General features: G+C 40.7%; 2 protein-coding genes across 3 annotated transcripts in view; both read right to left on the bottom strand.

The window, feature by feature from the left end:
* Window positions 1-1,092, bottom strand: part of LOC115795903 (tensin-3) — a 32,095-nt gene extending 31,003 nt beyond the window's left edge. Inside the window, exon 1 of the mRNA XM_030752034.1 lies at window positions 725-1,092. The gene's annotated coding sequence lies outside the window, so the exon portion shown is untranslated. The remainder of the gene's footprint in view (window positions 1-724) is intronic.
* A 753-nt stretch (window positions 1,093-1,845) lies between these two features.
* dspa (desmoplakin a) lies at window positions 1,846-17,785 on the bottom strand. Of its 2 annotated transcripts, none has more exons than XM_030751398.1 (24): window positions 17,402-17,785; window positions 16,465-16,552; window positions 16,093-16,211; window positions 15,668-15,812; window positions 14,062-14,187; window positions 13,508-13,567; window positions 13,239-13,406; window positions 13,035-13,139; window positions 12,860-12,955; window positions 12,648-12,773; window positions 12,283-12,435; window positions 12,039-12,193; window positions 11,639-11,765; window positions 11,281-11,467; window positions 10,654-10,910; window positions 10,321-10,502; window positions 10,070-10,208; window positions 9,191-9,384; window positions 8,896-9,058; window positions 8,490-8,573; window positions 8,282-8,389; window positions 7,896-7,994; window positions 5,935-7,749; window positions 1,846-5,575 (listed from the first exon to the last, which is right to left on the bottom strand). In XM_030751398.1, exons 1-24 carry the CDS (start codon window positions 17,635-17,637, stop codon window positions 2,357-2,359), a joined length of 8,151 nt encoding a protein of 2,716 aa, XP_030607258.1. In that variant the 5' UTR covers window positions 17,638-17,785; the 3' UTR covers window positions 1,846-2,356. The 2 variants fall into 2 exon arrangements, with proteins under 2 accessions (XP_030607258.1, XP_030607259.1); XM_030751399.1 differs by having other exon boundaries at window positions 7,252-7,749.
* Between the last annotated feature and the right edge of the window lie 4,837 nt (window positions 17,786-22,622).

Raw genomic sequence — 22,622 nt, 5'->3', positions numbered from 1 at the left:
AGCTCTTCACTGGAGGGAAAGGATAAAAGTCATAGTCAGGTGAAGAGGAGCTGTAGCTGCTGTGATCTAAGGACACTTGTACATGTCATCAACAATGGCTGCCTGAGAATCACTGCCTTAGGGCTACAAATACCATGCAGCAGCTGTAGCTCAAAAGAAAAAGAAAAGAAGGTCAAACTTAACCATATTTATGCACTAGTAGCACACTCCAAACAGCAAAGTAGGCCCGTTTCTTTTGAAGCCTTCTGGACTACTGGATGCAAGTCTTCCACAAGAATAGTCCCATATGCTTCACATTATAAAGGTCTTCAGTAGAGCATAGCCCACAACAGCAAGGAACACCAAATTATAGCTACTGCAAAATACAATTCACTGGGGAAGACATTTAAAAGCTAAAAAGACTCTGCTGAGCCTGGCTTTATAAAGCTGAATTCACACTCCTTTAATGGTTTCTATTAAGTTTAAAAAAATCAAAAGCAGTTTTTGATCAGAATGAATGACTCGTTTCTTTTTGTTTTTTTTTAGAATTTTACATCAGAGTACAAACACACCCACACACCCTGTTTCTAGCCAAATTAAGTACAAAATATTGACCTCTTTGCTATTTGAACAAATGAGAAAACTCAAAGTGTTGAAAAGTACTTTGGAGTGTGGAAGTCTCATCCCGCTTTAAAGTGCCCACCAGTCCGACTACTGACGGACTTTTTCGGACACCATGGCTTACCTTTTCAAAGTAAAAGCGACGGCTTTTGTTCTTCTTCTTGTTGTTTTCCTCCTCTTTTTGTAAGTCAAAGCTGCTGAAAAAAAAGAGAGCAGGATAAAGTTCGGAGTCAACGAGCCCTCAGCCGTCAAACAGGCTTACAGCGGGCGGGGAGGTTCATTTTCCTCTGCTGGAATGCGCTCTCGGGCTGATCAGTTTACTTGGACCAGAGGCTCTTGTCGCTCCTTTTTGTGCCTGCTGGATATAAAATGAAAGTCTTTGCTCGTATCCTTAAAAACTGCTCCTGCTGTTTCTGTTCTGCCCCCAATACACTTCCTCTAGTCCAGGCTGCCGCTGCAGCCGCCACAAGTCCTGGCATGGGATAGTCCTCCCACGGCTCCGCCGAGGCTGTCTGCCTTCTTCCCTCCCCTTTCAACCTACCTCCCCTCGCTTTGGCCTCCTCCCTCTGCCCCTTTCCATTTGTTCTCACCCTCACTACTCATACACTTCCTGCCACACCCCCCCACTCACCCACATAAACACCTTTAATATGGCTACTATATAATTAAATACATAAAAAAAAATATTCGTAATGAAATATATCATTATAAGGAATGTAACCACTCTAAGGTCTCACAAATATATTCTAGAAGGTAATAGCCAAACCAGACTACTTTTTAAAACATTTCAATTCTGGAGCAGTAGAAGTTAAAATTAGGCTATACCTTTTAATGTTTCACAAATGCAGAATTACTAGTTTCCTCAGTAGTTCATGGGTATATTACATGTTTAAAAAACAGAGTTGAATTCAAGATGTTCATGAAAACACTGACAACAAAGCCTGTATCTCCTGGTGTCCAAATCAAACCTGCTTTAGGAGGTAATCTTGGATCTTTCATTATATTTAATGCACTGCTGGTGAATGTTCACTTATTTATTCAATGCAGATATTCTGCGCTACCATCAAATAACCAAAGTGTAAAACTTTACTCTCAATCTGGATAAGATCTGGGTAAATAGGCATGCAAGTTCAAGTTTAGCATTACAATCAGTCATCCCTAAAAACAATGCTGCTTGACTAACATCTCCTCATATGTAAAAACACTTATTTAAATGAACCAGGACACAAATGCACATGAAATTCTGTGACTTTATTTGATATAAGGCAAGAACATTTTAGTAGTGAGAATTTGCTACAGTTACAATGTATAATGTAATGTATTGCAATGTATAATATATATATTAAGCCAAACCTCAGGATTTGCAATTAACAAAAATTCATGAATTAACTTGTAATAACCACACAACAATGCAACATTAATTCTGAGGTCATGTTAAAGATAAAATCAACAGATATTTATTATGTATCATTATAAAAAGTCATACTGTAGTAAAATTAACTAAAACAAAGTTATAGCAATTAAAAAGCTGTTACAATAAAACCATGAATAGCATTCAGCATCTAATATTGAAACACTCAATCATTAAAATCTGCAAACAAAAAATACTTTGGGTTAAGTATTAAAAACAGAAACAAAACCTTTTCCCAAACTTTTAAGTAGCAGAATTTTTTTTGAAAAGCAAATACTTATAAAGAAGTCAAACTAAACAGGAAATGCTGGTCTGATATTATTTATTCTCATTCTGTGGTGTACATTAAAAGAATGTGTTGGAGCTAAAAGTGGAACTGCTGGTGGATATATAGGTCATAGAGCTGTAATCAACACTGCCTCTACGAGATCCACTCCTTGAGCCGGTACGGGAACCAGCCCTTGACCCAGAGCGAGATCCTGGGTTAGAGACATTGTAAGGGCTGCTGATTCCCTTGGTAGACACTGATGATGCCTGCAGCATCTTCATACCGTTGCTTTCCTCCACCATGCAGCTGTCCATGGCTTCTTTGTAAGATATTTTCAGTTTAGTCTTGGGACATGTCAGGTTCTTCTGGTGGTTCCGAGTATCTTGAAGCTTCTGGGCACCCTGACCATCTAACCAACTTCTGCGGATAGCCTCTTCAATACCGATGCGGCGTCCAGTGCCAGGTTCTATTAGGCCTCCTGTCAGGTACTGAAACTCCAAAAATCTCTGGCCAGCTTCATATGGCAGCCATGTCTCCTTGACTGCCTCCGCTGCAGACATCCTTCTTTTAGTCTTCACATCTTCAAAGCCAGCATAAGCTTTCTGGGCAGGTTTTAGCTTACTGGCCATGCTTTCCTCAATGATGCTCTGATGGACGGCATCTTGCAGTGACAGTCTCTCACCAGTAGCAGGGTTGATGAGACCGCCAGTGCATGCTTGGGCCTCGAGCAGCCTCTGTGCTGTAATAGTGTCAACTATGCCTCTTCTAAGCGCTTCACTAACAGTTATTTTCTCCAAAGTCTCTGTGTCAAATATAGCTGCCACAGGGCTATGGTCATCAAACATCTCAGGGGGAGAAACCGTAATGGATATACTGTTGAAGCGTTTACGGACAGTGGGAGAAGATGGTGTTGCGTGGGTGGGGCTGCTGCAGGTGATCATGTCATCAACATTGCTGGCTGCAATGGTCATTTCAGAGCTGTTGGTCCCCCTGGCAATTTCATCAGCAAATTGGGTCAAGGTTATTGTTCCAGCACGATACTGATCCAAAGACCTTTGGTTAATGACGCCGCGCTCCAGGCAGTCCTGAATGTCATGCTGGGTTCCAGTTTTTCTGTCCACTATAACCAAGCGTGCAGAGCCATCTGACCCTGTGATCGTTATTTCCTCCCACTCGCACTCCTGCTCTGACAAGTCTAGGAAAGTATCATAGTCAATCAGCTCACGGTGATAGGCCTCTCTCACTGACATCTCGAGCCCAGTGTCTGGATCAACAATTACAACCCGCCTCTTGCGGAGGACGTTCGTGCGGCTTTCCTGTGACTTCTGCGGCTTTCTCTTGTCTCTGATTGGTAGCAGTATTAGACCTGTTTTCTCGTCTTTGATGCACCTTTCCTTCAGCTGAAGATATGTCAGGTTCTCCTTGGTATTGGGATCAAAGAACCCCTTTGTGTCATCTCCTTCATAAGTCAAGATTTCATTCAACTCCTTGTCAAAATATCCCCTCTTATAGGCAACAGCAACATCAATACGATGGCTCTCTTTGGGGTCAATAATCCCACCACTGGCAATTTGAGCCTCAAGCAGTCGGATTCCATGACCTTTCTCAATAAGATCTTTCTCAATAGCTTGGAAGAGGGATATTGTCTTTCCTGTGGATGGGTCTCTGTATCCTGTTACTGCCTTCTCTGCAGACAAGAGCTTGTTCTTAAACTCTTTCCCTATCAGACATCTCTTTGCGGCTTCTTCCACTGTCAAGAAAACATTGTTGACTGGATCAACTATGAAGCCAGAAGCAGCCTGGGCCTCAAGAAGCTCCAATGTGGTCCCTCTCATAAGCAGACCCTCCTTCATTGCCTGATAAAAAGGTAGTATTCTGTCATTGGCTTCATCATAGATCCCTGCAATACAAGTAGAGCCATAAAGATAGGACTTTAGCTTGTCTTCAATTTCTCTGCTAGTGAGTTTGCCTTGACTGAGCTTCTGCAAGTCAGTTTCATCCAGCAGTTCAGATCTGACGAGCTCTGAGACAGAAACTTCACCACGGAGACCTTTCACTGTCAAGGGCTTTTCTGGACCAGAGAGCAAAAGCAAGCCAGAAACAGGTTCCACTGTACACTTCAACCGAAGGTCATTATAACTTGTCTTCTGTCCTGTTGTTGGATCCAGGTAGCAAGTCGGTTTTTTAGTCAAAGCCCTGTAGAGGTCCTCATCAATAAGATTGCGATCCAAGGCCAGATCTTTTGGAAGGAAGACACTCAAGACAGGATCCAATATGCCCCCAACAGACTCCTGAGCCTGGAGCAAGCGGACAGCTGTCTCTTTATCTATGTGTCCCTGTCTGCAAGCCTGACCCACAGATAACAATTTGCCTGTGAATGGATCTTTGAAACCTGTGCTTGCTGCTTCAGCTTTCACCAAGGCATCTCTGTCTTCTGTGTCTACAATTCCTCTGGAACAGGCAGAATCGACAGACATCTTCTCATTAAATACAGGATCCACTATGTAGCCTGTTGCTGCCTGAGCTTCCAGGAGCATAAGGGCACTCTCTGGGCTGAGCATATTCTTGTTTTTGGCTTCAGTGAAGGGGATTTTCCATTGAGAAGCAGATGTCATACCAGCAATGATGCCAGTGCCCTTAAGATTGAGCTGGATGTCTGCAGCTACCTCCATCACTGTCTTTCTTCCCTTTAGAAGCTCATCTAGAGTAGCTTTACTAATTATACCACAGTCGCAAAGCTGGTGGGCTGTGACTTTGCGGCGCACCCCATCAAATATGAGCTTCGATGGATCAACTGTTTGGACCTTCTCATCTGTCTGGGTCTGCCTAGTCAGAGTGTTGGGTCTCTGCTGTAGCCTGCGTATTTCTTTTTCCAGGGACTCTTTCTTGAGAGCCAGCTCTTTTGCCTCCCTTTCTGAGGTCAACAGACGGCTCTTGTACCTCTCCTCAATACTCGTAAGCTCCCTCATGAGCCTCTCAATCTCGCTCTTGAGGGAAAGCCTCTCTCGATCAGCCTTGTCTCTGTCTGACTCGCACTGCCTAATCTGAGAACTTTTCAGCTCATACTGGCTCTTTATAGTGCTCAGTTCCTTGAAGATGGAATTTTTTTCCTCCTGCAGCTGCTGTTTGCTTCGACGCTCGGTCTCTAGCGTGAGCTTGATGCGCGTGAGCTCCTCTTCTAGTCGCAGCTGACGGTTCTTGTCCTGCTCCAACAGTCTGAGCTTGGATAGCAAACTATCCTTCTCCAGCAGCAGCTCGCTGTATTTGCTTTGGGATTCTTGCACCACCACAGATGTCTGTGAAAAGATAACAGAACACAGTTATGTATACAAATGCCAACATATTTCCACATATGCATATACATATAAAATAAAAGCAATTTAAGTTCAATTACATGTCTCTCATTTGTTTGAAAGCACCTATGCGGAGATGGTTGCATACCTTTTTTCAGCATGTTAGTGTTAAGACTGTTTAACAGTATGAGTGAAGCATTAGTGGGTAAATGAATGCTAAAAGAAGCAATTCACAAACTGCAGACTACTTTCAAATCATGTTGATTCTTATTGTATGTATACCAATTCATGCAAGCAGTGACATATGAAATGATAGACGTGGTGATTAAGAGGTAATGATCCTTCAGTGCAAACAAAAATACCTCAATTGACTGCTTTTGGAATTTGTCTATTTCCAATTTAAGCTTTTCTCTCTCCTTGGTCAGGTCATTGATGAGACCCTGGAGCTCCGATGTTCTCTTGTTGCTACTCTGAAGCTGGACATGCAAGGCTGAAATCTGAGTGGCACTTTCTCCATCAATAGCGTTTTTGCTGAGCTTCAGTTCATCTCTCTCTTGTCTAAGTGCTCTCAGCTCTTCCTCCAATTTCAGTCTCTCCTTTGTAAGGTTCTGTGTCAGGGTCTTCAGCTTCTCAATCTCTGTGGTGTATTCATTAAGTTGGCGGCTCTTCTCCTCAATGGTCTTATACAGACTTTCATTACGTAGGTTTAGTTCATGAATACGGCCCAGTTCCTGCTGAAGCTTCTGTTTCAGTGTCTTCAGCTCGGCTGTTACACCTGCCAATTCCTCCTTGGTGGCTTTATGATCCCTGAGGCTCTTGTCCAGAGCCTCCTGAAGAGCCTTGAGGTCCTGCTCATACTTCAGCCCAGAGTTGGAAGCCTCTATCTGAATAGATTTTAGCGTGCTAATTGTGGTGGTATGCTCTCTGCAAGTATGTGTCATCCTCTCCAACTCAGCTTCCATTCGCTTTCTACGAGTGAACTCCTCCTGAGTTGCCTTCTTTTGCTTTTCCAACTCAGCTTCCTTCCCATCCAGAGAGCTTTGAAGTTCCCTAATACGGCTCTGCAACCAGGCAGAATTCTGCTCAGCCTTAGTTTTCTCAGTGGTTTGCTTTTCCAGCTCCACTCGAGTGATACGAATCTCCTGCTCAGACACTTTCAGTTTGTTAATCGTCTCCAGATAAGAAGTGTTCTTTGCCTTCAGCTCAGCAGCAGCTTGTTTCAGGTGATTTATTTCCAATTCCAGAGCTCTCCTCTTCTTCCCTTCTTCTTCCAGGTTAAATGTTAGCATGCTGATTTGCCTGGACTTTTCCTGATAGTTTCTGGTGGCTTCCTTCAATTTGAGCTCATTCTCTTCTCTCTGCTGCTTGAGCGTTATCAGCTGCACCTCCAGCTCACTGCGCATCCTTGTCTCTTGTGCCACTGAGGCCCTCTGCTGGCTGACCTCCTGCTCTGCCCTGCTTTTCTGCTCTTCTGCAAGAGAAATGGACTGCCTCAGTCTCCTCAGCTCCTCCTCTAGATCTCTCTTCTCAGCAGCAAGTCTTTCAACTTGCAGCCTCAGTTCTGCTGTGTCTTCTTCTTTCTGCTGTGAGGCTTTCAGGATTGTGGTCTTGGTAACGTGGATCTCTGTCTCGTATGTCTGCTTAAGTTGCTTAATCTCCTGGGTGCACTGTGTTCTTACCTTTGAGATTTCAGATTCAGTATTTCGTCGACGTGCTGCCTCCTCCTCCAGCTGTATCTTCATCCTCTCAAACTCACGTTCTTTGTCTTTCACGGTCTTTTCTAAGTCAATCTTGGTCCAGCTGAGTTCTTCCAGCTCTTTCTGTCTGCGGCGAACAGCTGCCTCGTACTCTTCTTGCTGGCTGTTGTAGCGCTCCTCTGCCAGCCTTCTTTTCCTCTTTTCTTCATCAAGTTGGTATTTGATGCGGGTCAGCTCATCATTAAGATCTTGAAGCCTGTTTTGTGTGCTGTCTAGGCTCTCCTTGGCGGCATTAACTTGCATTGCTGAGGATCTCTTCACTTCCTCAATAGAAATGATTTGATTTTGTGATTGGCTGAGCTCCATCTTATAACGGGACAAAGCATCCTCCAGAGACTTGTTTTTCTGGTTACGATCATGAAGGTCCTCCTTCAGACGCCTCAGTTCCTCCTCAAGCATTTCAATCTTGGTGTTCCTTATCTGAGGATAGCAAAAACAGAAAGTGCATCAGTTACATCCAGTCATACTGGTGGACAATTAAAGTGAAATTAATGGCATTATTAAACTATCATTAATAAACAGAAATACTATTTTGTAAAATGGCAATATATAAATTCAATAACCACCTTCAGCTCTTCCATGTTCTTCAGTAACTCTCCTAGGAACTTGTAGTAGTCACTAGAGTGTGTAAGTAGCTCAATATAACGTGTCTGTTGGTCAGCCGCCTGATGAGATAAAATTAGTAGATGAATACTGAGGATGAGCAGTCTAGTGATCATTACATTCCAGTATTTGTAAAGGACACAAACGATTAAGGGAGTAACTTTAATTATATAACACAAACATATAAAGACAATAGCTACTCCTTCAAAAATTTCAAAAATATACAATGATTTATTTGGTTTCCAAATGTACAATAATAATAATAATAATAATAATAATAATAAAAGATTTGTAAATATACATTAGAAAATGTGACCAGAGCAACATAATTGAAGGCCAGTGTTTGTACCTCTTGTCTGAGAACAGAAGCAGGGGACTGCAGCATAGTTCTCTTGATGGGAACATTAAGCAGAGTTTCCAGGCCTGAACTGTAGGAAGCCAGCTGCAGCTCATAATCCTGAAAACACACAATGCAATATTTAATTAGTCATTTATAGCACACTTGTATATGGTAGCTTGGCAAGATGTATAGCAGTATTTTAAATTCAATTACCAACCTTTATAGATGCGGCACAGGTGTCTGCATTTTTCTGTATATCCTCTATTTTCTCCTTCTTTCCTTTGATTTCATTGTGAAGTGCCTATTTGTGAAAAATAAATTAATAAATTCAATTATTTCATGCAAACTCTTCTCAGTCTATGCTGCTTTTAGGGACATCAATCACTTTATTAGACAGGACTGAGACTGTAAACTGTTTCTCACCAAAAACATTTCCTGCAATTAATTTTCTTTATCTTAAATTTCATAAATCATCTGAGCAACATCTGACAATTTGAAACATTTTTCACAGTTGTTGCTGCATAATCCAAAACACATGAAACACCCAACAGTAAATGGTGTCTTTTTCCAATTTGAAATCAAATCGGGTCATCATAAACTGATCTAAACAAGTAAAGACATACCTTCTGTTGGTTGAGGTGGTCCATTAGGGTCTGGATGTCACTGAACTTAATGCTCTGAAGGGTGTCCTGGCGTTTCCTGGCATTGTCTATCCACTGTTCCAGGGAAGTGCTGCTCTGCTGATAATGCTTTAACTGAGACTCCTGCTTCTCCAGGTCCCATACTCTGAAGGAAAGGGAAGTGGAAGGAATGAAAGAATATTTTTAGTGCTGTTACCAGCAATGGCAAATGGGCAACACAGAAACACAAGTATGGTTAATGAAGTAATGTGACCATGGGCAGGTTATCCTACTATACCTGCTATCTATCTGCGCTTGGATGCGGCGCCAGCGGTCAGTCAGCTGACCCACCAAGTCTGAGTACTTGGACAAATCTATGTCGCATTTGTGGAAGGAGTCAGAAATTTGACCATTCAAGTGCACTGCTTTAGACAGCTCAGACTCCACAGACGTCAGCAGGTCTCGTCTCTGTTCCAAATCACTCTTCATTTGCTTTAACATAGAATAAAACACACACTCACACACACACACACACACACACACACACACACACACACACACACACACACACACACACACACACACACACACACACATACACACACACAAATCCATTAGAACCATTAATCTAAAACATAACTTCAAACCAAAGCAGTCATTTGCATCTGGTCATTTTATTCGAAGATTGTAACTTTTAAAGTCTTAATAGCGTAGAGTCACACTCATATTTCGAGGCCTTTATTAGCAGATGGAATTGGTTATTATTTAGTAGATAAAAAAAGATCCTATTAAAATGATTGTCAGATAAAAAATGTCAGATAAAAGAAGTACCAACTACTCATAATGCAGAGATATGTCCAATGTAAATACCATTCTTATATAACACAATGGGTTGTTATTTTAGTGATGCATTCATTTCTAAGTGGCATTTTCAAATGCACTTAAAATGGAATTGCTTACTATTTTAACTGCTGTGTAATCTTCACTGTTAGATTGTATTTAATATGATGAAGAGCCATTTTATGCTGAATTATAATCTGTAGAGCAACTAGCTGTCAAAAAAAATGTAAATAATGAAAAAGCACAGTAATTTTATATCAGTCAACTCCTACCAGCCAAGGGTTACATTTCAGGAAAGCAAGAGACAACACCTTGAAGTATAAAATGTATCTCAAACCTTGAGTGTGAGCCGCTGGTTTTCCAGCTCCCGAAGATCCAGAGAGCTGGTCTCCTTCTCAGTCAGTCGAGCTTCGTGAACTTTAATGATATCCTCGACCTGCATAAGGCTCTGAAGCAAGGCCCTAAGTGCTGAAAGTCTGTAGAAGAAACATAGCCATGACATTAAAAAAAATAAAAGTTAGGAACATTAACCTTAATTTATATGACAGAACAAATAAAAAAGGTGTTGTGGAACCTAAAATAATGTACCTCTGAAGGTAGGTTGTGTGAAGGTCCTGCAGACCTCCCAGTTTTTGACTTATGACTTCCAGTTCAGAGCGAAGGAACTTGGCATGCTCCGAGTCCGCAGGAATCCCTTCCAGCTGCTTTATAATCTTCTCTCGTAGGCGCAAGTACTCATCATGAATTGAGTCCAGATCTTGGTGCATAGTCTAGAAATTAATATCATCTGATATTCAGTTTTTTTCCCCCCACAAAGAGGCTTTCATGAATATTGTCGCTAATAAACTGTGAAGGATCTTGTATATTGCAAGTATTTCCTATATTTTTAGTCTATAGTTTCATTTTACATGAATAAATTACCTCGAGCTTCTGAATGTGCACTGAGCACTCATACACGCTGTTATCCCCCAGAGGAATGTGGAGATGACTGGTAAGACCTGATTCGGCCAACTCCAGCCTGCGTCGAAGATCTTGGAAACTACTGAGCAGTGTGAGGTTGAGGGTGGAACTCGGTGGTGGAGTCTGGGTATTGGGCTTTGGGGCAGGTTTTTTGGTGATAGGCTTGGAGGGATCCGGTTTGGGGGATTCAGGCTTTGTCCCTTCTTCCCCTTTGCTGCCTGATGGAAAATATGACAAATATGAATTTATAGAGAAAAAAACAGAAGGTTTTTGTTTTACACTTTCAACAATGGCCCATTATGAGTCATATAACTGCTAAACCAGAAATATAAACTAGACTCTAATTTTAAAATTATTGATTTAACATTAATTTAAGTGATTATAAGTAATTAATATTAATAGTTAAATCCTGTCGCTAAAAGGCAACTTCACTAGCATGCTACAGCAGACAATTAGTAACTGATGTAGAGAGAATTTATGTTCTAGAAGTAAAGTGACAGTAACTCACTAAACTGAGGAAGTTCATACCAATCCAAAGTACCAAATCACCACACTCCTAGGAATGTGGCACAGACAATTTAGACTCACTGTATGTAGGCAGCTGGATGATCAATGTATCATAGTGGCTCTGGGCCTTGTCAAAGTGGCCCTGGATGACCTTCTTATCATCTTCCCCAAACATTTCAGAACCCTGACTGGTCCGCATGAACTCCTGGTAGTGAGTCTCCAGTCTTTTGATGATAGCGCGGTACTCCTCAGGACGCATCTTTGACAGCTGCACAGCAATTAAAAAGGGTTAGACGAGGCACAGGTGGTGCGCAAAATGTTGCAGGCAGAGCTTCAGGTAAAATATAAACAATGGAAACAGACGCACAAGCACAGACTCTGCTTAGTATGAAAACAATATTGCAATTGAAGGCATTCACAGTGTTATTTGTGGTCTTACCATACTGAGGGTGAGAGAGTTGATGTAATTGATGTCTTTCAGGCAGTACTGCCAGGACATGAGACTCTTGATGTTGATGAAGAGTTGATTCCAAATGCCCATGATCGCATCATAATACTGCTCATTTCTGGGGAACGGCACAAGTAAACAGTCACTTTATATTTAGAGAAACTGCAAATGTAAAAGTCATGTAAAAGTCACTATAAGGCAGAACTGGATAAATCAAAACATCTGCAGAAAGGAAAGCCCCACAGTGCATTTCAACACAGTGAATGACCCAAAGCATTGTGTTCTATAGAACAGAAGAATAAGATGAGCTTCAGCCAAATCAACATGTGAGCAGGAATTTTCTCAGATTATGTCTGATCTGCTTTCTTCCATACTGCTGAATGTTTCTTACTTGTTGGCAAGGCCGATGCTGAGCGGGTTTGGTGGTGGGATGAGTAAGCACACTGAGGGAATCATCATGTCGAGGCCTCCTGGTCCCGTCACAAGCCACTTGCTGCGCTGCGAGTTGTCCTTCAGGATGCCCTCATTTCCTTTCATAATACCTTTCTGAAACGCACAATAAAACACACATAGGTCACACTGAATTCCATGCCTCTGTGTGTGAGTGTGTGTGTGTGTGTGTGTGAATATCCTACCTGGTCTTGTTTAAAGTCACATAAGGCCTGGACGATAACTGGGCTGTTGCTCTTTTCCTCAGCATTGCGAGGCTTCAGCCTCACAATGGTCTTAGACTTGCTGACCAGACTTTGGACCTGCCTCTTGTTCTCCATGATGTATGCTTTCTCTTTCTGTATGAAATCAGATTGAGGTTCTTAACTGAGCCACTTTATTTCAAAAGTTTGATTTTTTTTTAAGTCGCCTAAAAACTGGCTTTAATAACTTCCATGTGACTCAAGTGAAAAAAAAAAACATAGTTTAAATTTAGCTTGTAAAGCTTCATAGCAGCAGGAAAATCCATTTAGGTATTTCCTGTGGTTAACAGAGTACTGTAAAATGATACCTCCAGGTTTTTCAGAAGTTCTGTGAGGTTATCCAGGGGGGTGTTCTTATCACAAGTGAATTTGCTCCGAATTGTCTCGTGCTGCTTCTGCAGCTTCATGTAGGTCTCGTTGGCCTCTTTGAAAAACTGAGGAATAAAGGTTTGTTATTAGTCCCATGAAAACACACAAGGCTATATTTTCCATCAGATTAGAGGCAGGAAAGAGCACTTACTTGGCTGTAGGCAGAATTCTCTTTCAAATGTACATGAATGCACTTAGTGATCTGGAGAAGCCAGCTCCACTGGGTCTGTAAGGTGTCCATGTAGGCCTGTGGACGTAAATGGAGAGCTCAGTACAAAACTGCAGGTTGATGTGCTGTTTAAGATAATGAAACCCAAACAACTTACTTCAATCTTATCAGAGGCAGGATGGCTGTTGTTCACGAGGCCATCTGCTTTCACCTTCAGCTTGTTTAGCTCTTTCTCCTTCTCCTCCAGGTCTCTCATGAGCCTCTGTTAAAATACAAAAACAAAACAGAAATAAGGGCCCCAAAAGACCCAGAGAATCACAACATAAGACATAAAAAAAAGAAAAGAAAAAGAGATTCTCACAGAGTAGCTCTCTTGTTTCTTGGGGATGTAATAGTCAATGTTCTTGTCTCCCCAGTCAAACACAAGCTCCTCCTCCTCTTTCTCGTTGACCCACATGATGGCTTGAGAGATCTCCTCGATGATATTCTGAAGCTCACGCAGCTGACCCAGACGGCTGTGGGAATTTTTCTGAAGCACAAGGCGAATTCAAATAAATTTGAATAATGCAAAAACTAATGACTGTGACAAATGAAAACATGTTTCTCAGAGTTTTGTTTGTTTGTTTTTACCTGCAGGCCTTCCCATTCTTGCTCCAGTATGGAGAGGTAGTACTTGTCACCTCTTGCACTCTAAAGAAAGAGATGTTTGATTTAACTCAGGTTTGCATATGATCAAAAAAATTATTGAGTTCTTGTATGCATGATGCATAGCAGGCATGGAAATCAATGGGTAACATAATAAAATACCATCACATTATGCTACAAGTGCAATACTTGATTAATAATAAACCACTCATTAACCACACATTACTACATCTGTGTAACTCAAGGAGGTAAGATATGCTTTAAAAGTCAAAAAGTAGGATTTTATGTATTTACTCACAGCATTGTGGTGTTCAGTTTTAGCAGCTCATCCATTTAGTTAACTGTCAGATTAACTTCCCTACAATTTCCTGCCCTCCAATATCTTGCTGCAACAATATTTTGTCCCACTCCCAATGGGAGAGACTATCATGGTCCTTACAGGCTTTTTATTTATTTATTTTCCAGAATAACCACTGGGCTGAAAGAGAAGCTTTATGAAAAGCTTCAAAACATGGGACCGGCAGAGGAAGGAAACTTACCAGTTCATCTCTGGCACGTTCTACTTCTGAGCTCTTTTGGATAGAGCTGTGGAAGCTGTTGTGGGTCAGGATTTGCTTTTGTATGGCAGTGGAGTCATCTCCCCATGGAGCTGTCTCAATCATGCGCTACAAGATGAAGAATGACAAGTTATCGTTCATGCTGAATTACATACTGAAATTAAAAAAAAGACTTCTGAGGAAAATAAACCATGTTATGGAATATGTTTGGCCCTAAAAAGGTTTATTAAGTATTAAAGCTAAATCAGGTTTATACTACACAAAGAACATTTATAAGAAGGATAAAGTTCTTGTCTTGGTTTATTTACTGGACTGGTAGACAATGAGAAAATGAAGAATGTCACCAGCTTTGTTCCCTAGCCTCCCTAAGCTTAAATCTTCTCTTCATCCTCTAGGTGTCAGCATATAATCATTAAGTGGATTGTTAAGCAGGAAACTATTCCAACTATTCCCCCCATGTTGACTGCCCTCAGCTTTGATAGGAGTCCTGCCAGCAAACCAGTCTCAGTCAGTTTCTGTTCTTTACTTGGGATTTTTTTTTCTCTCTCTCCCCTCTCTCTAGGCTTTTGTTCTCTTGCCACTCCCTTTTACTTCATGAAAACTTGACTTAAGCTCCACACAAAAGATCCAACTTTAATCGGCACGGTTAAAGTCGAACAGGGAAAGGTCAACAAAGCGGCGTACTGATACGTCAGCACATTAGCTGAAGGCATAACTAGCAGCAAGCAGCAAAACATTAGGTGATATGTCTCTAACTCTGCAGTTGTTTAAAAAACAGCAATGCCCAATATACAAAGACTGATGCAGAAAATATGTTTTGACAGCAGGTAATGGATGATGAAATACAGAAGGGTGAGGCTGGACATGGTGAATGAATAATAGGTGGAGTGAGAGGGCTGGGGAGGCCATTTTCCCATGAGCATGTTAAGTGATAGGCTGAACAGCCCTGTCCAATAAGAACCGACTGAGTGAAGAGTGTCATATATCACACTCTTTTACTTCTTTTTGCTGCCACAGCTCTTTCCATTCTCTCTTTTACTGCTCTGTTTATTTCTACCTCTCTCTCCCTCTCTCTCTCTCTGCCTTGCAGGCGCACTCTCTCCCCTTCTTTGTTTCAATCCTTCTTCAGCCCTCTCGACTTCTTTCACTCACGGATCAGGTTTTGGAAGAATGTCCAGATGGTTTCAGTTACAGGAGGTCAGAAAGCCTGATAGTCAAAGAGAACAGCCTCCTCTTCCTCACTTTGCATAAAAAAAAAAGATGCACACTAGCGCACCCACGTAGGTATGCATACACATACAGTTACAATTATTCAGCCTGGACAAACAACTTAACTTGCATAATACCCCTAAATGTAAAGGATTCTGATGCTGGTAAGACAAAATTGTTGCTATGCAAGTTAGTAACATAAGCAAAGTTGTAATTGTGGCAACTAATTTGTAATGTTGTTGCATATTTTAAAGTGGTACAAAGATCCCTGAAAGGCAGATACAACCTGCACGGGTCACCAGTCTATCCCATGGCTGAGTTTAACCATAGAACATATATGTGTTGTGTATTTGGTTATTTCTGAATATGCCGAGCTCACCTTCTGTTGTGAAATCCAGGCCATAGCATCATTAAAGAGCCTCTCCCCATCAGCGGAGCTCCCAGTGCTTCTATTTCGTCTTACAGACAAGTTGCCGACAAGTTGCTGAGAGATCCCTGCATGCATGTTCTGTAACTGTTCAATGCTGCAGAGCAAAACACATGCAGAGGGTGCTGAACTCTAAATACTGCTTTCTCTATGTAAGCTTCCTTTTGAATGACAAAAAAAAAAAACTGGGAGTCAGATCTGCAACCACTAAGCCCGCATACACATGCAAAGCTGTATTCACTATTACTCTTACATGCAACACACTAATGAATGAATGCATGCAAATGCAAACCAAAACAACACACAAAGTCACATGAATGTACATCTGCACTCTGCAAAGACAAAAAAAAACAAAAAAACACTGTGCCTTGTTTTACCTTCTGAAAACATTAGTTTGGACACGCATTTGATTCAGGCTTTGGCCACAGGTCTTCAGCTGCTCCATGGCTTCTTCAGCAAAAACTAAAAACCTATCAGCCTCCTTTGGTGAACCCCCCTATAAAATCAGGCAGAATAGACATTGATATATTGTTTGCTGTAAAATTACATTTCACTACAGCTCATAGTTTCTGCTTTTAAACTCTGTAAGTACTGGGAAAGCTTTAACAATGTCTGTGATACCTGTAATAGCACTTCACACCTAAATTAGCAGACCTTTCTTAGTATTCTGTATGATTACTTTCCTACAGCCTAACATTAAAGCACAAGTCAGATCTGTGAGTTCAGTGTAATGTGTTGGCAACACTTACAGACTGGACAATCATGCTGGCTTTCTGCAGGAAGTCCTGACACTGTTGTGTCAAGAACAGAACTTTTTGCTGCATATTTGCAACAGCACTGCACATGGGGGGGGAAAGGATATATTATTTAACTTACAGTGAAACAGCATCTACTTCTTTATGTACACAAAAGAAAGAAAAAAGAAAGACGCTTAGTTACTGAGTTATTATTCCTCGTAAATAACAGCTGAATTTCACAGAAAGTTAAATGAACAGACCTAAGTGTCTTAAAAACAAAACAAAAAAACATATACTGTAACGCATTAACTCTACCATAAGCCTAACATGCACTTGCACAGTATTTTTAATTTCGCCTCATCCTTGAAAATGAAACAGTTTGACAGTCTTAGACGCTGACATCATAATGAATTACAGTAATGGGAGGATATTCAAGGCTGTGCTGTGACTCCGAACATTGTGCAACAGATCAGGGGTAAAGCAACTAGGATTACTTAGATACTCCTAACACAGAGAAAATGACAATTCTAGTTAGGAGGCCGAGCCGTGTGCATTTTGACTGACTAGTTCCAGGCCAACAGAACAACTGCGCTGCACACTACAGCTTTCATTTTTTTCTGTCTGTTCTAATCAAAGGTGAGCTTCCAGTGATCCTTCCAGTGAATCTGCTTGATTCGATTTTTTTTCCTCCATTTCATGCATGATGTAATTGAAACGCTCCCAAATTGCTCGCAAACAGTTGACAAAAGCCTGTAGCTTATGTAAATCAGTTTCGTTTTCTCCCAGCTCATTCCATCCTTATTCTTACCTTCTTTTTTCTGGTGCGTCATGTAAAGCCCGCACACTTTTCCTGCGTTATATTTCCGTACGCCTTTAACATTTAACCACGTAGCACACTTTCCTGCTATTATAGTGTCTGAAAAGCAACAGGTGATTTCAACGCACTTACTTGATTCCACCGCCGCCTGCACCGATGTTAACTTGCATATTCTGCCCTCCCGCACCTCCGCCGTGCATGGAGGTCCTGGAGAAGGTAGTGTAGGTATATCCGCCGTCCCCTGCTTGGTATTCCCCCTGGAAGCCGTTTCCACCGACGAACATATCGTTTCTGTAATTCGCCAGATCAGGTCGCGAATTACTTCTGCTCATAGTGGGCAGTTTTGAAGTGGATCCGTACAAACTCATTGTTAATGAGTTTGTTTGTTTTTTCTTTATGTTTTAAGAAACTTTTTCGATGTCTTTCTCCTCTGCTGCCGGGACAGCGGACAGACCGTGCGCGTCTCCCCGCCCAGTCTCCTGTTGCGCAGATAATGGTCTGCTGAGAATAGTCGGAAGCTGCCCGCTTTTGGACTGAAAAAAAAAGAAAAGAAAAGAAACCACACCTTGGTGTGTTTACGAAACACTAGCGAATACCGCTCTGTGTGGGAAGATAAGTGCTGGGCCCGTCCTTTCACTCTGCAGAATTTGTTTTAAAGTGCGTAATTTATGTAGCAATAACTTTGGATGCATTATGAAATACAATAGGTCTCCAACTTTGTAGAGCTGTGGGGAATTAAATCCCCCCACACAAGCGACGCTTAAATAAGACTATTTATGTGACAACTTAAAATATTTCTATTGACTTATACAACTTGTGTACCTCCGATTTACATTTTCCCTGCAATAAAAAAAAAAAAAAACACATTTTTTTGTGAAGCCTCCCTGTCCCTTTATTGACCTTTAGGGCTAACTGAACCTCCCTTTTCACAGTTAATAGCTTCATGTGTCCTCCTGTTTGCTCTTTTATATAAAACTATGAAACTGAACGAGTCTTGCAAGTGCTGACAGCAATTAAGAGTTACGGCAATCAGCACGCTGAAACCCCAGCGGAGTTTATGGGTTGTGGTTGCTTCAAGAATTTGTTCACGATTCTTGAGGTGAAAAGGAATTACATTTCAGAGTTCACTGTTTTCAAAAAGTGTTCAGGAAGACGTCAGCCCTGCGACAGACTGGTGACCTGTCCAGGATGTATCCTGCCTCTTGCTATATACCAGCTAGGATGGGCTTCAGACCCCCCCCCCCCCCCCCCCGTCCCACCAAGCGACCCCGCTAAGCGGAAGAAAATGGATGGATGGTTTTTATTTGTTTAAAAATAAAGACTCAGTGGGTTTTTGTTTTTACATTTCTCTTCCTAAATCTCTGCTGTCTCGCTATTTTCTGCGCACACTGCAAACGCAGAAGTGTCTAAGCTCTGGAAAGTGAAAGGGTGCGAGAAAGACAAAGAGGCATCGTGGGGAGGGTTACACACCTAGTCCCCCTGTGAGGCAATGTTTAAAAAATGTTGGTGCAGATGTTTGGGGGCACTTCTCGGAATATGAGTTTATCCGATTGTGCTGATATGTGCAGTTCTAAAATGAAACAAAGATAGATGATGAGCTGGGGATAAAAGGGCACAAAAATTCCCGTAAAGAGCTTGAAATGATCTTTATAAAGAAACCAAGCAGCCTTTCTCAGCAGAAGAAGGGGACAACAGCTTACTTTGCTGATCGATTGTCCCCTCTGGTGTTTTAACCCTGACCTATAGCACACCTACTCCACGACACGTTCATAGGTGTATATAGAGGAGGAGATAGCTGGGAGTAGATAGAGAGGCATGGACGGTGACTTTAAGAAATCAACGCCCTAAACTGGAATGCTCATGTCATTTACGCCTGTAAGTTATTTCGTTTCCTGCGTCAAGCTTTTTTTTTTTTTTTTTTTTTTTTTTTAATTGGATTTGACAAACTTGGCATGACTTGTCTGTGCAAAATACCTTTTGCAATGCTGCAACTATCTCACAGTGATATGGTTTCACATCTAAAGGCAAAGCAACACAAAATGAATTTGTAACAAGAAAGGTTTCTTGAAAGGCCGGTGTCAAACTCTAGAAAGACACACCCTACATCGAGTCTCAGGTAGGCTGGATTTGTGGTGGGTGTGTGTATGTGTGCAATGCATGTTACCAAAACAAAAGACACTACGAGACTGAACATGCACAACTTCCCAAAAACCAGTCCAGTAATAGCTTCTGTTCCAAAAGCAATAAAGATGGGGATGGTGAAATTTGCTGTACTCTGTGATGAGCTTGTTTTACACTTTGCTCTGCAGGATAATCCTTGTTGGACCTTTCTGTTACAACAGTCACATCAAGGTGTGCCTACTGTTGCAAATGTGTCATTTAGTCAGCTTTGGTAATACTCCTCTGTCATCGAGCAGTGGAGAGAAGCCACCCTTTTTTCTTTATGTCACTCTTACTGTCTGTGTGATTCATGCAGACATAACATGGAACAGACACAGGTGAAAGTAAGCAGGTAGCTGACTGTCTCTGTAGTCCGGCTTGGAGTAAAGATTTAACCTAATGTTTGTTTCCAGCACTAAAATCTATCACGGGCCTTGGTAGAACACATGTTGTGAAGGTGACTTTGTCACTCAATTAAATACAACAAACAGAATCTCAATAAAAAAAGATACATTTTAAGAGCTTTAAAGAGTTCACGCTACCAGTTGAGGTTCACACCAGGTCATTTCAAATACGTTGTTGATATCATGTCGAGTGATTCACACAGACACTGACTCTGATACCAGCTGACACTTCTAACATCACACATTTGATATCATTTCCAGACACTGATACTGACATCATGCAGTGAGTAAACAGGAAAAATGATCCCTGACAGCTGGTTTATTTAACTGCAGACAACTGACATTGTGTCACCCATTAACCTATTGTCCACGCAAATGGTTCTTAAGACTTTCCAGTGTGCAAAACAATACCGAAAAAAGAGACATTTCCTCAATACAGCTTACAAGACAACTGGAAAAAAACTGCTGTAGCACATGAGCCAGGGATCCAGGATTCTCATCATTGTTAACCAAGCAGCCAAAACAACAACAAAAAAAAAAAACATAATTAGCCTTGAAAAGGCCATTACTTTGGATATCTGTTACTTTGACATGTAAACTCCTCGTCAGGTCATTAAACTCTCCAAAATTCCCAGCAGTATAACAGAGGACATGACCTTAGTCAGAAACAGCATAATGCCTTAATCTTCAGTTCCAAAAAAGGCCATTTCATAACAAGCTTTAAAAGAAAAAACTTTTTTGCAACATTTTCTTCAGCGACATTTAAAAGAATTTTAAATCAAGGTGCTTTGATGTCATAGTGTGTATTTAGCATTTTGTAGTCATAAAAAGTCTACAATAATCTTCACTGTCCATGATTTTATTGCTTTACTTACCTTGGCATTAACCTCAAAGTAGTAAGTCATACATTTACTCTCTGCAAGACTTTGAATCCAAATTGCACTAAAACGGTATCAGGATGGTTACTTAATTCTCTGTGGATGGTTATCATATGTTTTTGATCACAATATTTTATCTCACTGGTTCCCAATATCTGAGCATATGAAATGAAGCCTACATGAGACTACATAAAATACTAATTTCTATGAAACTGTAGTGAAAGCATTTTACAGCTCATGTGTAACTAGCTGCTTTATGACCCAGACACTGACAGACAAAACATCATCACACCTGTTCATGCAGCACAGGCTTGAGATGACTCATAGCGTCAGATGGGGCGGATCCTGGACACACCTTTATGAGTTGCTAGGGAGGGTAACATAATGTGATAGTACAATGGATGGCTGGTTTCTGTTGGCTCACAACCATGCCATATAATACATTACGATCAAATGCTTTGTGTAGATAATAAATGTGGATAAGAGACAGAGAAAATAGGCCCTTTGATTAATGATTTATTTTTTTATGTTACCTGGTAGACATAAGAAAATACCATGGCAGACAAAAGAGGAAAAGCCATATATATATATATATATATATATATATATATATATATATATATATATATATATATATATATATATATATATATATATATATATATATATATATATATATATATATATATATATATATATATAATTTTTGCAATGTTGTTCCAATTGGCCTCCAGGGGTCATCAGTGTGTAAGAAAATATAACAAGACACCGCAGCCCATTCAAGGACCCTCACCCGTCCTTTCAGTGCTCTCTAGGAAGCTGTCATGCTTTCAATCCATGCTATGATGTATGTGCCACATGTAAAATATGTTGGGATCACATCAAGGCTTACTCAAATGTATCTTTTTTTTCTTTATTGATAATCATCTAAGATGAGCAGGAGTGCACATCTTAAATAGTGAAATACAAACAAACACAGAACTAAAGAAAAATCCAATTAAAAAAAAGAGTTAATAAATACAAAACATACAAAAACTAAATAAAAAAGAGACAAAAATAAACAAATAAAAATAAATTTGTACTAGCACATAACGGCCAGGAGGGGGGAGCATTGCCAAATGCACTTCTGGTGTAGCTAAGGTAGGAGTCTGCTATCACATGGTTAGCTAAATATAGGTTATGAGGGTATGAAACGAATCTGCCCAGTACTGAATCGAAAGATTATTCATTTTATTTGTGTTATTTATTAAAATTATTCGATACATCTGTGGTCTAGTAAGTGGTTTATTTAGAAAAAATGTGTCTAATTAAGTGTAACCTTTAATTTTGTCACTATATGTGTTAATTATATTCATCATAGTGAGTTATAATCAATGTCTTACAACAAAGGAGTAAAGAAGGCAAAATACTGTATATTTTAAAAATAATCTCGTCTGATACGGATCGAGATTTTGTTAACTAAAATATGCTTGCTGTTGAATACTCTGTTAGGGTTTCTAAGCTGTGCTCGTGTTTTGATTAAACATGTTGAAAGGAAGATAATAATGTTTCAATCTGGAGTTCTGGAGTTGATTTAAGGAGCCTAAAGAAAACCTGGAACACAAGCCATGGTATCAGTTTACAAAACCTGAGCTAACGGAGGTGTACAAAGCATATACAACAAAAAACTTAAACAGGCCAAGTCATGCCTCAGTTATCAATCTACTACAAAGGGAGATGTAGGACTGTGGGGCTGCCCAAGTTTAGAAAGCTTAAAGTTTGAAAGCTATGAGAGATCAACATGTAAATAAACTTTATTATGGGCTACAACACAATCTCAAACAAGGTAAAATTATTCATTCCCTTTTTTCTCTTAGACTCACACTGTGGTTAACCCAGGAGTGTCTTGTTTGCTGGAAATATGGGCGGGGG

The sequence above is a fragment of the Archocentrus centrarchus genome, chromosome 17 (genome assembly GCF_007364275.1).
Source record: "Archocentrus centrarchus isolate MPI-CPG fArcCen1 chromosome 17, fArcCen1, whole genome shotgun sequence".
NCBI classification, from domain to species: Eukaryota; Metazoa; Chordata; class Actinopteri; order Cichliformes; family Cichlidae; genus Archocentrus; species Archocentrus centrarchus.
The sequence above is the reverse complement of the archived record's forward strand: the minus strand, read 5'-3'. Positions and strand labels throughout refer to the sequence as shown.